Source organism: Gopherus flavomarginatus, chromosome 16, assembly GCF_025201925.1.
Source record: "Gopherus flavomarginatus isolate rGopFla2 chromosome 16, rGopFla2.mat.asm, whole genome shotgun sequence".
Lineage (NCBI taxonomy): Eukaryota > Metazoa > Chordata > Testudines > Testudinidae > Gopherus > Gopherus flavomarginatus.
The window spans coordinates 22,754,172-22,764,824 of record NC_066632.1 but is presented as its reverse complement, the minus strand read 5'-3'; the positions used below and the strand labels follow the sequence as shown (position 1 = coordinate 22,764,824).

At 59.2% G+C, this 10,653-nt stretch overlaps 1 protein-coding gene across 2 annotated transcripts in view; it reads left to right on the top strand.

Annotated features, from left to right (window-relative positions):
* Positions 1-871: 871 nt before the first annotated feature.
* Positions 872-10,653, top strand: part of TNS2 (tensin 2) — a 48,118-nt gene continuing 38,336 nt past the window's right edge. The window contains exon 1 of one of the 2 annotated variants that reach the window (XM_050925325.1): positions 872-1,045. In XM_050925325.1, coding sequence (XP_050781282.1) covers positions 950-1,045 — 96 coding nt within the window. In that variant the 5' untranslated portion in view covers positions 872-949. Of the gene's footprint in view, positions 1,046-9,738; positions 9,928-10,653 lie in introns of those variants that run through there. The other variant, XM_050925328.1, reaches the window with a different exon arrangement.

The following is a 10,653-nucleotide window of genomic DNA, read 5'->3' as shown; positions in this document are numbered from 1 at the left end:
ACAGCTCAGAGGGGCACTTCCACACACCAGGCCAGGACGCCTAGGTTCTCACCCAGGCTCTGTCGCCGGGAGGCCTCAAACAACCCCCTTCCCCTCTGCCGACTCATGTGGGTGGAAAGCTCCATCAAGCCCTTGGCATCATTAGCAGTTAATTAATGAGCAGGTGGCCAGCAGAGGCAAGCTGCAGAGGCCCCTACCCACACCTATGACCTGGGAGTGGGGATGCTCTAAAACAGGGGACTGCCTCAAGCCCCCCTCCTGCCAGCTCTCCCAGACCTGCAGCTTGTGTGGTGGCACAGGGGCGGGGCGGATGCCTTGTTCCTCCACTTCTCTCCTTATCTGATCTGCTTCCTGGCCATGTGGACGGCCTGGGAGAGATGGGAAGGGGTGGGTGGGTGAGTGGGAAGCAAAGTCATTCCTCCTCTTGGGAGCTGAGCTGAGGGTCTGCAGCCCCAGAGCCGGAAGGCTGGATGAAAATAGACGCACACATAGACACACACACACATATATATATCTACACAGAGCACATATATCTATTTGCTCTGGAGGGGTTTCAGAGCAGAAACATGTTTCCAATTAACCACTTCCACGGTTTGGAATCAGGCACTGAAACTAGGATCCCTTCACCCTTAAAATCTATGCCCCCCCCACCCTCCGCACATCATTAGCCCCAAAGGTTAAGACGCCTTCCCCATCAGCTCCTGGCCTGGCTGCATCTCGGAGATCTTCTGTCTCCACCTGTTGACGGCCCCAGCGGCGTGAGCTCGCAGCTCACCCTGGCACGGCTGACTTTGCTTTGGCACCAGACGAAATATTATTAAGCGACTGTGTGTCAGAGCAGAGGGGGGAGCAGGGCAGGAGGTGGAGTTTTCAAGGCAGTTTCAAAGAGCCAGAGGAAGAAAACAGCAGCGTAGACGGAGGAAAAGCCGGAGGGAGCGGTGGGGACCTCATGGGCTGGGGCAGTGGCTCCAAGTGCTGGGGACACGACTGCTGCCAGCCACCCCGGGGAAACAAGGGCAGCCAAACAAGAATGCAACTGACCAAGGTGTGTTCTCAAAATTGCGCAGCAAGGGGCGTGGGGGAAGGGAAAAGGGTCAGATCATGTGACGAACAGCTTTAGGGAGGGAGGAAGAGCTGCAGGGGGGGGAGAAGTGCGTGTGGCTGCGGGGGGTTCGCCGTCAGGGGATGGGAGCCGTTGTTTTGCAAAAGGTGACGCGATCTAGCGGGTTAAATGGGAAACAGGAACCGGGAACTCCCTGGATTGGCCTCCGATTCCCAGCATGAATCACTTACCCTACGGTGCCTGGCCCCCCATCTGCACAGTGAGGGTCCCAGCTCAGAAATCCCCCTCCAACAGCTCCTGAGGAGAGGGGACCCAGGGACCGTGGTAATGGAGCAGAGCAGGGCCCAGCTGGTCCTGTGGCCAGCACCAACTGATTCAAAGGCAGGGGCAGCCCTCCCCAGTATGGACTATTATGCAATCAACATTGCACCAAGGAAGAGCCTTCCTGACCCCCTTTGACTGGCATGTGCCCTGAATTAAATCCATGGATTTACATCCTTGCTAATAACAAATACCAACTAGGACAAGGGCATATTCCCCCAGAAACAGCCAATCCTTTTTTTTAACCCCAAAGTCCCAGCCATTTCATGAGGCAGTGAGTTCCACAGGCAGATTAGGATGGAAGGATGCGCTGGCCAAATTTCGGAGGACAAGAAGTGCTAAGTGTGTTCAAAGAGGAGAGGACCTTGCTTTTCTCCTGCCTCCTGGGCTGCCAGAGGGGTTTGAACCACCCCTCCCATGGACCACATGTTGGGTGGGTGCCGCCCGTAGCGAGGAGGCTGCTGTGTCAGGGCTCCCCATTTCACCCGACGTGATGGGTTTAAGCGCCAAGCTACGTCAGGGAGGTGAGAGAGCTGCTGAACGGGGACTTTTCCAGCTGGGAAAATAAAGCCCCTTTCTGTGCTGTTTGCATGTTCCCCAGGCATGGGGCCTACCCAGGGTTTGTGTTCCCCTGCCTGCATATTTTAATTCCTCCCTAGGCTGGGAGCTCTCGCTTTCCCTTTCTCCAAGCCTCTTTCTCTGGCCTTCTTGGCGCCCTCTGATTCGGAGGACGTTCTTTGCATTTTTTGAGGTTAAAACCTGATTTGAGGGGATTTTGTGTTTGTGTTTGGCCGGAGCAAGGGGAGCAGAGTGCACATGGGTGAGATCCGGTCAGGGATCCTCACAGATGTCTAATTCACAGGGAGCGGGGGGCAGGGCCCAGGGGTCGCTGATGGGGGGCACTAGGAGAGGGAGCATGGAGAGAAGTGTGGACTCCAGGGCTCGTGGAACAAGTAGCTGCTAGGAATCTACTCTGCTGGCAGGAAGCTACTGGAATTCAGCAGGACCAGCTGATGGAATCAACGGGGCCAGAACTGCCCCTGGAGATGACGGGGAAGCAGCGTGGTCTAGCAAGGGCAGTGTGACATATTGGCTAAGGCATTGCAATGGGTGTCAAAACCCTCTGGGTTCTCTTCCGAGCTTCCTCCCTGATGTTAGATGAGTTGCTTCCCTGCTCTGATTGCCTCAGTTTCCCCTCTTTGGGGCAGGCACTGCCTCGTGGGCTGTGATATCTGTTGAGCGGAATGCAAATCGCGAGTGGACGGTGCTTTGTTTTACGCAGAAAGTTAGTGACTAGATTTGCCGTCTGCAGACGGACCACGGAGCCCGGGGTATATGGATGGGAGATCCCTCGGTATAGCTAAAAATGTCACTTATCTGAGCACAGCTGATGGGTGAAACACAAGTTGCAACAATGCGTCATTTCATCTCTTCTGAGCTAATTGAAACAGCAGCTGCCGGGGGTTTCAATGAAGTCACAACCCTTCAGTGACTGGGCAGAAGTGGCAGCACGAGAGGAAAAAAGCCCTTCCCTGCCTACTCTGTACCCACCCTCTTGAGTCCTTGACGTGAGCTCCAGCTGTGGGGCAGAAGGCTGAGGAGACCTGTTCCCAGAGCTTCCACTGGCCCACTGGGTGATGTTAGACAAGTCGCTTGCGGTGTCTTCCCCTTTGCTACCTTGGGGAGCAGGGACTGTGTCTGTGGGGCCCTGATCTTGTCCCTGGGGCCTCAAACTGCCATACAAAATCACTACCAGCAGCTTGTTCTCCCATTGCAGGGAGCTGGAGGGCAGGAGCTTGTGGGGGTAGAAGCAGCGGCTCGGATGCCCAGGGAGCAGGCCGACCTGATCAGCAGGGAGTGGCTTTGCAGAGTCACCCTTCTGCAGAAGGGAAAGTTTGCAGGAGAATTTCAAAGGCCTTGTTTGTACTTGGGACTCAGCTATCAGAGGCCAGGAACCGATGCAGCAGACAATGGATCTCGCCAGCTGCACTGGGTTAGCTGCACCAGGGCAAGCCATGGCTTGGTCTGAGTCGGGATCTGTCACACCCCATCCCTTGCTGAGCACTTCCTGCAGCAGAGCCCTCCACAGGCCGTAAGGTGGGGCAGTACCATTAGCCCCATTGCACAAAGGGGGAAACTGAGGCACGGCAAAATGACTTGCCCAAGGGCACACAAGGAGTCTGCAGCAGAGCAGGGAGTGGCACCTGGGTCGCCCGTGTTGATGGCTGGTGCCCAGCCATACCGCCTGCCCACACTGGCTGCTGACCATTGTCTGAACTGGGCTAATCCCCAGTCTAGACATGGATTTCGGGGGCAGCCTGGGGTGTGTGCATCAAACCCAGGTGAGGTCTCTCAAAGCCCTGTTATCATGGCGTAGCCCCTGGCCATTTGATTTCATCTCACAGCAGACTTTGTTTAGCTGCCAGGCAGGGGCCCTAGGTGGGAGTGCCAGGGGAAAAGATCTCACGGATGTCGCAGCAGTGATAGGGTAAGGCTGGCTGGCAAGGTGATTTCCACGGGCCCATCACCACGGCATCTGGGCATTTTACAATCATGAATGGATTTTATCTTCACAATATACCCTGTGAGTAGGACAGGACCATTGCCCCATTTAGAGAGGGTGAAACAGGCCCGGAGAGGGGAAGAGAGCGATCTCGAGATTTTTCCAAAAACCTGGCAGATAGAGCCCTGGGCTGGGATTCAGGAGACCCAGGTTCTACTCCTGGCTCTGCCAGCAACTGTGGGCAAGCTACTTTGCCACTCTGTGCCTCAGTTTCCCCCTCTGAAGAAATGGACAGTAATTCTCTTTGTGCTCCCCTCCCACTAGCCCACAGAAAGACATAGAGACCCTCAGCTGCAAGAGGTTCTCCATGCAAAGCAGCGTCGCAGCGTGTCTTCTGTTTCTGAGAATGGTGTCGTATCCCTCAGAGCCTGTCTGGCCAGCGGGCCGGGGGAGGCTTGAGGGAGGAAACTGCTTGAGGGATAGAGGAACATGTAGGCCCAGCTCCTGTGTGCAGTGGCACATGTGCTGAGTCCAAGCCAGGACTTTGCGCAAGGCAGCTGGGCCAGAGGGAACCGCAGGGTCTGTCTAGGCCAGACGTGGGCAAACTACAGCCCATGGGCCACATCCGGCCTGCGGGACAGTTCTGCCCTGCCCCTGAGCTCCTGCCCCAAGAGGCTCGCCCCCCGGCGCCTCTCCTGCTGTCCCCTCTCTCCCGCACGGCGCAATGCTCTGGGCTGTGGGGCTGCAAGCTCCCGGGGTAGCGCAGCTGCAGAGCCTGGCCTGACCCGGTGCTCTGTGCTGCACGGTGCATGGCTGACTCCAGCTGGGTGGCGTGGCTGCCTGTCCTGGTGCAGCTGCGCTGCCAGCCACCGGTGCTCCAGGCAGTGTGGTAAGGGGGCAGGGAGCGGGGGGGAGACGGGGTTGGATAGAGGGCAGAGGAGTTTGAGGGGCGGTCAGGGGCCTGGGGTGTGGATAGGGGTGGGAGTGGTCAGAGGGCAGGGAACGGGGGGTGTGAATGGGGGCAGGGGGCCTGCAGGCAGTCAAGGAGGAGTGGTGGGATGGGGCAGTAGGGGGCAGTCAGGGAGAAGGGGTGGTTGGATCGGGCGGCGGGGGTAGTTGGGGCGGGGGGTCTAGGGGCAGTCAGGGAGAAGAGGTGGTTGGATGAGGCAGGGGTCCCGGGGGGCTGTCAGGAAGGAGAGGAGGGGTTGGATTGGGAAGTTAGGGGTGGAGGATCTGGGGGCAGTAAAGGGACAGACAGCAGGGGCGTGGATGGGGCTGGGGTCCCGGGGGCGTTGTCAGGGGGTGAGAAGGAGGGGGGTCGGATGGGGGCAGGGCCTTGGTCAAGTCTGGCTGTTTGGGGAGGCACAGCCTCCCCTACCCGGCCCTGCATACAATTTCTGAAACCCGATGTGGCCCTCAGGCCAAAAAGTTTGCTCCTCCGCTCCGGTCTAGGCCCAGCAGCCTCCATAACAAATTATCCAGCCCAGCCAAACCTCTGTCCCTTGCTACAAGCAGAGTCTCTGTAGGGCCATGGTGGGGAGCTGAGTCTATCGAAGGGTTAATGCTGAGCCCCAGTTGGTTCCAACCCGGAGATGTAACCTCTCCTTGCCCCCGCGGGAGCTGAGGGGCTGGGGGGGGGAGCCTACACCGTGGGCTGGACACCCCCCAAGCCCAGCCAGGACCCCAGGGCTGCGAAGCAGTCGGGGAGTTTTTGGGGGGTAGGAGTCGGGATTTTCCACCCCAGACATTATCATGGAGGAGGAGAAAGATGGGGTGGCAGGCTGGAGACCACGGGGGCTCCCCTGTAGGGCTCCTGGGGTGGGCGAGGCAGCCTCTGAAGGGGGACAGCAAGGGAGAGCAGAGAACGGGGGGGGGGTCCCCAGCCCATGCCCACCCCCTACCCCTAGATCCCACTTCACTCTCCCATCCCCGGCCCTGTCCTGCCCACCCCCAGCCCTTCCAGCTCCCTGCCCAGCCCTTCCCCCTCCCAGCCCCAGCTTGCTCCCAGGAATCACCCTGCCCCCCCATCATCCTCCCAATGCCCCTGCACCATTTCCACCCACAGGCCCCCTGCTCCATTCCCAGCTCCTGCCGGTCCCACATGGAAGCGTGTGCCTGGGGGGTAAACCCAGCCAGGTGCCTGTGCCCACCCTGCAGTGAGCCAGGCCGGGCACAGCAGCTGCTCTGACAACCCTGTTGCTCTGGCCTGGCGCTGCCAGAACGTCCTGGAGCCGGGCCACAGGCCTGGCAAAGCCAGGACCCCCTGCTCAGGTTACTGATCTCAGACGCCCCCTTGCTCTGCCCCTTGCCCCCTACCCAACCCTTCAGCACAGCCGCACCGAGCTGGCAGGCCGGCCAGTCCTAGCCGCGTGGGCAGCGGAGTGAGGGGAGCTGGCAGGGATCCTCGTGAGTCAGACTCCACAGGCTGCGCTGACGAGGCTGGCAAAGGGTTAATTAAGGACATTCCCCCCACACACACCAGTACCCCCAGGCTCTCCATACAGAACAGAGAGGAGACTGGTTAGGAACTGGTACCCGGGGCCAAGGGCTCCGTGGGCAGATCCAGGGGCACCGTGCTAGCCCAGCCTCTGGGGCAGGTTGCACCTATTGCTGATGCCAGGGCCGGTGGCCCTGGCTGGCCCTTCACCGAGGGACCTGAGGCAGGTTACAGCGGCTGGGGCAGGGGGGGTTAGAGCTTTTCCCCCTGCCAACCAAGCTGCTGTGAACCCCACTCTCTCTCTCCACAAGCCCCTCATCCAGCCCTGCCCCTGTGTGCCCAGCTGGCATAGAGGGCACAGTCTAGGCAGAGACCCTCCCCCCAGCTGGAGAATGGGGTGGGGAGGCACCAGCTCGTGCCCACCACCATACCCCTAAGTCTCAGTGGGCCAGTTAGGACCTAACTGAGACCCAGCAAACTCATCTCATGTCACACACACACACACACACTCACACGTGTTCCCAGCCTGCAGCACAGATTCAGGGCACTGGGCTGCCAGCAAGCTATGCCCTGGGCATGGATCTGTCTCTGTCTGCACTCCCCCAGCTGGGAATATGAATGGGGAGAGGGTGGGTAAACCCCTTCCTAAGCTGGCCTCAATCCCTGGCGCCCCTGCCCTGCTCTCAGGCTCTACAGCCCCCGGGCATGGATTCTAACCCCCCCAGGCCCTGGGGAAGCTGGATCCAGGCCTGAATCCCAGCCGCCAGCACAGACAGCCTGGCCCCGCTCCAGCTCTGATAACAGCCTTCCCCTCCTCGGAGCAGGAACATTACCCTGACAGGGAGCCTGGCGTGATGGAGTGACAGTGGCCAGGACACCGGATGCAGGCAGCTCAGCCAGGCCCTGCTCAGAGAGGGGGTTGGCCATGGTAGGGCTAATTGCCTGTGACGAGCCCATGAAGGAGGCTGAGATCGGCAGCCAATTCCCGCCCCCCTCCCATTTCCTTTCCTCTGATATTTAGCCCCAAGGGAACAGCTGCCAAGATAATAAATATGTTCAAAAATTCCCCTGAATTGGCAACAAGCCCCGCTCGATCACAGCTGCACAACAGAGATCGGGACCCTGGTGTACCGGAGACTGCACAGCCCCAGCCCCAGCCAGTGAGTGGGGAAACTGAGGCACAGAGCAAGGCAGGGCCTTGTCCAAGGTCATGCTCTGGGGCTGTGGCAGACCCAAGCCCAGAGCCCACATCCCCCCCAATCTACTCCAGCGCTCTGCCCACTGCGCCACGCTGTCTTCCCTTCTGCTTGGCTGTTGCGCACACCGCTGAGCACCCGGGCACCTTCCAAAGACGTGGCCTCCTGAATGGCGAGTGGGCAGCCTCTGATTCCTGCCACTGATCGCCAAGCACTTTGCAAACAGGAAGCCCCACCCCACCTTAGGGAGGGGTGGACGCTAAGGCCCAAGGACCTGGCCGAGGTCACACAGCGAGGCATTTGCAGAACATCCGAATCCTGAACTTCCAGCTTCCCCCGCTCCAATCACTAGTCCCAACTCCCCTCCTCGACATGGGATGAGAACCCATGAGTCCTGACTTCCAGTCCCCTGCTTTAATCACTAGACCACTCTGCCCTCCTAGAGCTGGGATGAGAACCCAGGAGTCCTGATTCCCAGCCCCCTGCTCCAATCACTAGACCCTGCTCCCGTCTCAGAGCCAGGAATAGAACCCAGGCATCCTGATCCCCCACCCCCTGCTCTCCTCACTAAAGCCCACTCCTCAGTACCAAACCTGGTGAGACACAAACAGCTGATGTGCTCTGATGCTGTTCGTTCACCTTCGGGGCAGCAGAACCAGGCGGGGCTTGTTTCACGCCCTCTCCCAGGTAGCAGCCCCTGGTGAGAAAGGCAGGTACGTAGACTGTCAGCTCTTTGGGGCAGGGACTGTGTTTGTGCAGCCCCTAGCACACTGGGGTCTTAGGACGAGATTGAGGGGGCGCCGATAATCCAAATAAGAATAAGAATAAAGCTGGAGCCCCTTTGCCTGCTGCATCTTGCCCCATGCAGTTTGGTGCCTGCCCACAAGGTGGTGCCCCATGACCTGCGCACAGAGCCCAGGGGCTGATGGCACAGAATTTGCTTCTCTGTGGACTTGCACTGGGGATGCCCTGGCGAGCCTGGCTCCAAGCCGTGGAGGTCACAGGAAGCCGGCAGAGTTCCTTCCAAGCCCGGCTCCTGAGTGCTATGGGCCCTGCCTTCACCTGGGAGAGCAGGTCAGGGCCAGGATATGGGAGTCAGCAGGCAGAGCGGGGCATGGGCACAGCTCGAATGCCAACTTGGGGGCGTTAAAAGGGGGCGTGGGGGCAGCACGGAGCACCTGACTGCTCGGGCAACTGCAGCTACCTCCTTGCTAAGAACTATATCAGACCAAGCAACAGTGTGGTTTAGTGGGCAGAGCACTGGGGTCTATTTCTGGCTCTGTTGGTGACTTGGGCAAAACTCCACCCCCGCTCTGTGCCTCAGTTTCCACTCCCATCCTATTTGGATGGCGAGCCTTTTGGGGCAGGGACTGTCTATGCAACACCCAGTGCAAGGGGCCCCTGGCCTCAGCCCGTATTGCAGGTGACTATGGGTAAAGGGGCGAGGCCCTAAATCTGTTAACAGCCTGGCCCCTTGCATCCTTCGTTACCGTGCTGCCCCCTAGCTGGGAGCGCCCTGGGGCCAGAAGAGGGACGGGGTCCCTGCCTCCCCATTGGAACAGAGATTTCATGAAATCTCCCCTGCAGGGAAGAAGCTGCTGATAGCACCTTGGTCCAACGAAGATGCCCTGTTGCCCCTGTTCCCCGGCCAGCCCTGCGGGGGCCGCCCCAAGGAGCTGGGTGGAATGAAAGGAAAACACGAGGCCGGAGGAGCATCAGAAACGGTCCCGGTTCTCGGACTCTCCGGAGTGCAGCCGGGTTTCAAGGGGGCTTCAGACACTGTTTGGGGTCAGCCACGGGGATCGGGATGGGACTTAGGTCATATTTGCACCCAGCCCAGCCCAGCAGGGGATACGGGCCAAGGGCCGAGCATGGGGGGCAAGCATTGGCCCCAGCCCAGCCACTCTGTCCAGCCTCTGACTCCCATGAATCCAGGGGCCACCAGCCCCAGGATTTCTTAGGGCCAAGAGGCCAAGCGATTGATCCCTTGACATTAACGCTTTCTGCGCCTTGCAAGGGAGGTCCCAGGCCTGAGCTGCGTGAGCCGTTATATTAACACTCCCTGCGGCTGCTGGGCTGCCTGTGTCTGGGGGCTAATCTCCCCCCTGCCCTTAGATGATTTCATTTCTGTGGCAGGAAGCCAGCACGCTCAGCCTCCCTGCAAGGAGGGTGGGAAAGGGGGCCGGGACCAGCGTCTGAGGGAGGAGAGGGTGTGTTTTCCTCGCTGCTGCTCCGGGTTAAGGGAAGCCAGTGCTGCATTCCGGAGGATTTGCTCTGACCCAGAGGCCCAGGAGTTTCCCCTAAGCAAGATCGCCACTGGAATAAGACAGAGGAGACACCGCTGTGTCCAGCCAAGGGGGGACGGCTATGCCCGAGCCAGCTGCTGGGCAGCGAGATTAGCATGAAGGTAGGGACCGGGCAGAGCCCTGGGCCGGCGGGCAGCTGTCAGCCCCGTCATGGGGTGACGGGGTGGGGAGGATGGAGCGATGCTGGTTCTCTAGGCAGCCATGCGGGTCCTGGGAATGGGACATAGGATTTAAGGCTGGACGGGACCACCAGGTCATCGGGTCTGACCTCCTGTGCCTCTCAGGCCACCAAACCCTCTCCTCCCCGCATGCTACACACCACAGCTGAGTGCAGACATTCCCTGGGGGAGGGGGAGCGGGAGCGGGGTCAGGGGAAGCCCCTGGCCCTCTCTGCTGGGGGAGGAGGGGTGTGTCTGATACAAGCAGCTGGTCCTTAGCGTACGGTTTAAATCAATGCAAGAGCTGCAGGGCGCTGGGATTTGTCAGGGAGAAATGGATCCCAGACTCATCATTAGAGAGAGCTGGAGATTGGGGCAATCATTCTTTTTCTTTCTTTCTTTCTTCTGCACCCCAGTGCTGTATTCACTAGGCCACATGGCCTCCCTATAGTACTGCCAGATTCTGATCGTTGTTATCCCCAGTGTAAATGCAAAGCAAGTGTGAATGGAGTGACTCCAGATTGATACCGGTCTAACTGAGAAGAACTGAGCTCGAGTTTTATTAGAAAGCAGCGTCATTCAGGGGTTGAACGCTGCCGGCCGCGGCATACGGGCTTGCCGTCACTTCCACTCTTTCTCCAACCATCCATCCTCTGTGTTTATTTAATC